At 35.4% G+C, this 4979-nt stretch overlaps 1 protein-coding gene across 3 annotated transcripts in view; it reads left to right on the plus strand.

Annotated features, from left to right (window-relative positions):
* The window catches only part of LOC106464966 (protein Malvolio-like), a 50203-nt gene that overhangs the window by 31257 nt on the left and 13967 nt on the right, over nucleotides 1-4979 (plus strand). For all 3 annotated transcript variants that reach the window (XR_002611868.1, XM_022392774.1, XM_013925141.2), the window contains exon 9: nucleotides 4094-4141. Coding sequence is in view for 2 of the 3 variants with exons in the window: in XM_022392774.1 (XP_022248482.1) it covers nucleotides 4094-4141 (48 nt within the window). In the remaining variant the exon portion in view is untranslated. The remainder of the gene's footprint in view (nucleotides 1-4093; nucleotides 4142-4979) is intronic.

A 4979-nucleotide genomic window follows, 5' to 3' on the forward strand; every position in this document is an offset into this window, starting at 1 on the left:
AATCACTTCTCAATTGATTGTAGCACTATGCAGATATGCTGGTTTTTGATCACGAATTTGTTGACATTTTCCATTATACTACTGACTTAGCTTTTCTTTACTTTTTATTTAAAGTTTTTCATTTTGGTACTGTGAGGCTGCTTTTTTTTTCTTTTCAAATTTTTCTTCCTTTTTCAGGGACCTTTTTGATATTGTATTGTGGATCCCACTCTGTGGCAAGTGGTACCTGACCAGGTATACTTTTTCTTTTTGAAAATCCATGCTATTCATCCTGCAACCATGCTTGATGTCAATGAAATTGTAGCCCTTCCTCTTGTGGACCTTATGTACAATTACAGATGCCACCAGATGTTGGTTGTGTCTCTGTTTTATTATTATCTATGAATAAATAATCATGTTGCAGTTTGGTGTTATGCACACTATAGAGATGGAGTGTTCCGTAGAACTGCTAGTAGTGCTCCCTAGTGGTTTTTTGCTTCATACACTCATGGATTAACATGAGTAAAGCAGACAAAATTTGCTGCCCATCTCTGCTGCTCATTGGCATTGCATCTCTTCCTACTGTAGATCTGATGTACAATTCCAGATGTTCCCTGGTTTTGGATGACTGACTCCGTTGACGTGGTAGCTTTGCTCTTCAAAATAGGGTATCAAGGTCACCCTTTGCACTTTCTCAGATGATGCTGTCCTCTGGGCTCTCGAGCAAGTTTTTCCCCCTTTCTTCTAGTGGAGTATAGAAAGCCTTACCAGTTCCTAGCTGCTAGAGTGGTGACCCATGGAGGCCTGTCCCCCTGAGTGATAAATCATAGCACTCAATTGAGAGTAGGGCGGTAGCATTATGCAGGTGGTGTTAGCATATAGTACTTCCTACAATGGACCTGATGTGCAGTTCCATATGGCACCAAATACATGTACATTCCAGGTGGGTCTGGTTTTGATTGGGGATGGCCCGGTCACAATTAGTGTCATGTGTAGATGGCATGATGCCTTTCCTACCGTGGACCTCATTTACAATTATCCAGATACCACCAGGTTTTGGTTGAAGCACCCTGGTGGTATGTCACAAATAAATAAATAAACATATATGTAAATATATATATATGTATTATATATATAATTACAGTTTGTTCCTCAGGCTGAGATGGTCCAGCAATGCAAGTCCTCACATTTTTGCTGGCCAGTATCTTTCCTCCTACTGCAGACTGCATGACACATTCCCACTGCAGCCAGGTTTTGGACTGGAGATGCACCCCAGGTTTGCAGTCTCTCTTCCTACTGTCTGCTTGATGTTGGTTCCTGACAGATCTGGTGTTGGTTGTAGCTGGATGCTGCACGTTTTCCCACTTGTGTACGGCCAGATATCCTCCTCCTACCGTGGACTGGAAGTACTATACCCATTGCCATCAGGTTTCGGATTGGAGATGCTGTTCTGCCAGGGCTTTCTACCTTCGTACCATGTGCTGGATGTCAGTTCTTGGTAGATCTGGTGTTGGTTGTGTTGGAAATGCAAGCAAGTGGTGAAGGATTTTGCTACAGAAGCTTGTCTTCCCTACCAATTCCTGTTTTGAGGTGAAGAGGTAGGTAATTCTCTACATACCGTGGATCTGATGTTCCATTCCAGGTACCACCTGATGTTGGATGAGGTCAAACTACCACTAAGGTCTGTCATGTTCTAGCTACTTGACACCCTGGAGTCCCATTCATTGGTCATTCATATTTTGGGATTCCTTCATGTTTTTCTGCCTTTTATGTTTGTGACACTATCATAAAAGAGCAAAGAGTATACCTGTAACAGATGTGGTGTGGTTTCCTGCTGAGGTATTGTGTTTTCTCTTTTGGTTTCACACCTCCTGGTCTCTCTTTGGTCCTCCACCAGTTCAGTGTGGAATTATAGCTATTTTGTGACAGGAGGTAAGATATTGTATCAGAAGTTAGCATTTTCCTACACTGAAAATGTATTTCCAGTAGATACTTACCTCCACTCGCATTTTCATACAGAGTACAGATAACCCAAGAACTAGATACCCAAGATTACTGGGAGGGTCTTGGAGTGTTCTTCCTCCCAGAAATATTTTGAAATGATTTTCTCGCATTTTAAATGTACGAATTAATACATACTTTTTCCGAAGTTATCGTTAGGGCTGAGCAATTACCTTGATTAAGTGATATCAATTACGTTGATTAGTGTCGTGTAAAGTAACTAAATGAAATTATGATTAAATTCATTAAAGCTGTGCAAATATCCAACTGATCAAAATTAATTATTCTGATTATTACTGTTTTTAATTATTACAACTATTCAAGTAACCAAAATATTGCCATTATGATTACTCACTATTTTATGATTAATTCGTGGTTAAGAAGCTTTATCGCTTAGTGTCACCACTCCATTAAAATAATCAACTAATCAAAATTAATGTTTCTGATTATTACTATTTTTGATTATTCCAGCTATCCAAGTCTTGTGAGAATAATTGTATTAGTTGAATGTAATTGATTAATTATCCAAATTGTTAATTGATTAGCAAATTCCACTAATTGCTCATCTCTGTTTGTCATTGATTTTACATCTCATCTCTGCTAGTGGCTTGATATAGAATATACTCCATTTACAACTTGAGATACAGTTAATTTACCAAATAAGAGTCCAAGCACTTGGGGCAATAAAAATAAGTAACACATGTAACTGGCATTATTATATTTTTAATTCTCTAGTTTACTGCTAGCAACAAACGTAAGGCCAGGATTAAGTCATTAAAAATTTGTATTTACTTATTTATTATTTTAAAAACTAATTTATAATAAGTGGTAATTATTAGGATTTCAACGCAGTATTTTATATTACAGTTAAGTCGAGATTTTAGTCTAGCAGCAACTGATCAGAGTTTGTGCAGAAAGTGGAGTGGCAACAGCTGCTGCAGCCACTAATGCTCCAATGCCCATCTTTTGTAATGATGCCTTGCCCAACATAACTTCCATTATGGTTATATTCAATGAACATATTATTTACCTTTTTCTTTCCAGCCCCTTAGTTGTTCTGTGATTGATAAAGACATGAAATTTGACTCATCAGTGATTGATAGAAACATGAACTTTAACTCATCTGTGAAGAATACAAATTCCTATGAGAATTGTTACTAATTCTAGTTATCCAAACCAAAGTCCAAATGGAGTTAAATTTGATCTCTTCCTCCTTAAGCTGAACTCATAAATTATGTTCACAACTATATGATTACTGTAATCATACCATTTGTTCCTTTGAAGTCCATATTGAGCCTATGCAAGAAAATGACAATTCATAATGCTCATGTGCAGAAAACAGTCATTATGTAGTGTAATTGAGTATTCACAGTCTTGTTCAGGCTGTTTAGTATATAAACTGATTTTCTGATAGCGTAACTACAAACTTCTCTCTACTGCACTGAATATGCCAAAGTAAGTTGTCACTAACTCCTGCATTCGTCTTGTTTCCAATACTTGGACAACTCTGACACTTAACTTTCATTAAGACTTCTTGTGCCACCAACAGATACGATTGGTGTATCATTATAAAGAAAGAACCAAAATGGAAGTGATTACCCAATCAGCAAATGACCAAGTCTGAATATGAAATGAAGGGGTACTCGCTTTCCAGGGCTAGTAGCATGTGTGAAGTTCATCAAAATAATCACATATTCTTATAACAGAAGATATATATAAAACATGCGTGTAACTAATGCCATATTTATTGATTTTTGACGTAATTTTCCTGTATTATGTGTTTGCCAATTGAATAATTTGATGCACAGTAGTTAATTTTTTTCATTCCATTTTAGTAACTATTTTGAATGGAGCATGAACATCATTTAATGAAGTTTCCTGTTCATATAGCACGAATTCTGCTTTGAAAAAGTAGTGCCCTGATTAATGAATTCTTTTTTCTTCCAGCATACCACAGAATGATGGAGAACTTAATAATCCTTTTTCATTTGTGACAAGTTCTACTTACTAAAGAATAATGTAATATTTAACGAGTTTACCTTTCCTTTAACTAAGCGCTCTGTTTATTAAAACATATTACCTTTTTTTTGATGAACTTCATTCTGTTTTTCAGCATGAACTCTGTCTTACCAATAACCTTCTTCATGCCAGTGACTTTCCTGTAAGTTTTTGAACTTGTGGTTTCTGATCTTCATCTGAAGTTAAACAGATTGTAATAAGTGTATTTGGTTTGTTACAAAATAATCAATACTTGTATGTTACATTTATTGTTCTTTGTACTGAATATAGTCAAAATAAAAAACTATATTCTGCATAGTGTAAAAACTTTAAAGTTATTTATCAATGAAATATTTGTCACTTTTAATGATTCTCACTACATACATAAAATGTATTGTACATAAAACATCTTTGTATTGTATTGATTTATTATATTTTTGACAATCCTACTCTTTGTTACCATAAACAGTTTTTACTTTACTTCTAATATGTCTGTACTAAAATAGATTTGTTAGAACTGTATCTGTTTAACAAGTGAGTACACTTACAAAATTGTTTTTTATTCCTCAACTTTTTACCTGTTTTACTTAAATTATTAGTACATGTAGATAGTGACTTTTTCTATCTTTAACTGTTTATTCAGTATATTCAGTAACTGCACAAGACGTTTCTGTACTAAAACATTGGTATGGAGGTTCATTGGATCCATATGGGGTATATACAGATTTTCAGTTTTATGGTTTTTATGGGCAGTTTGCAGTTTTATCACTACTTCACTCCCTGTAGAATGAATCTTCACCAAATTTGGTATGAAGGTTCATTGGGTCCATGGGGAGATACATAAAAATTTCCAGTTCTGCTGTTTATTTGGCCGTTTTAGTGTTTTTTTACTACTACTTCGCCCCCTGTAGATGGATCTTCAACAAATTTGTTATGGAGGTTCATTGGATCTATGCAGAGATACATGCAAACCTGTGGTTTCACATTTTGTTTTGCAGTTT

Source organism: Limulus polyphemus, unplaced genomic scaffold, assembly GCF_000517525.1.
Source record: "Limulus polyphemus unplaced genomic scaffold, Limulus_polyphemus-2.1.2 Scaffold1795, whole genome shotgun sequence".
NCBI lineage: Eukaryota > Metazoa > Arthropoda > Merostomata > Xiphosura > Limulidae > Limulus > Limulus polyphemus.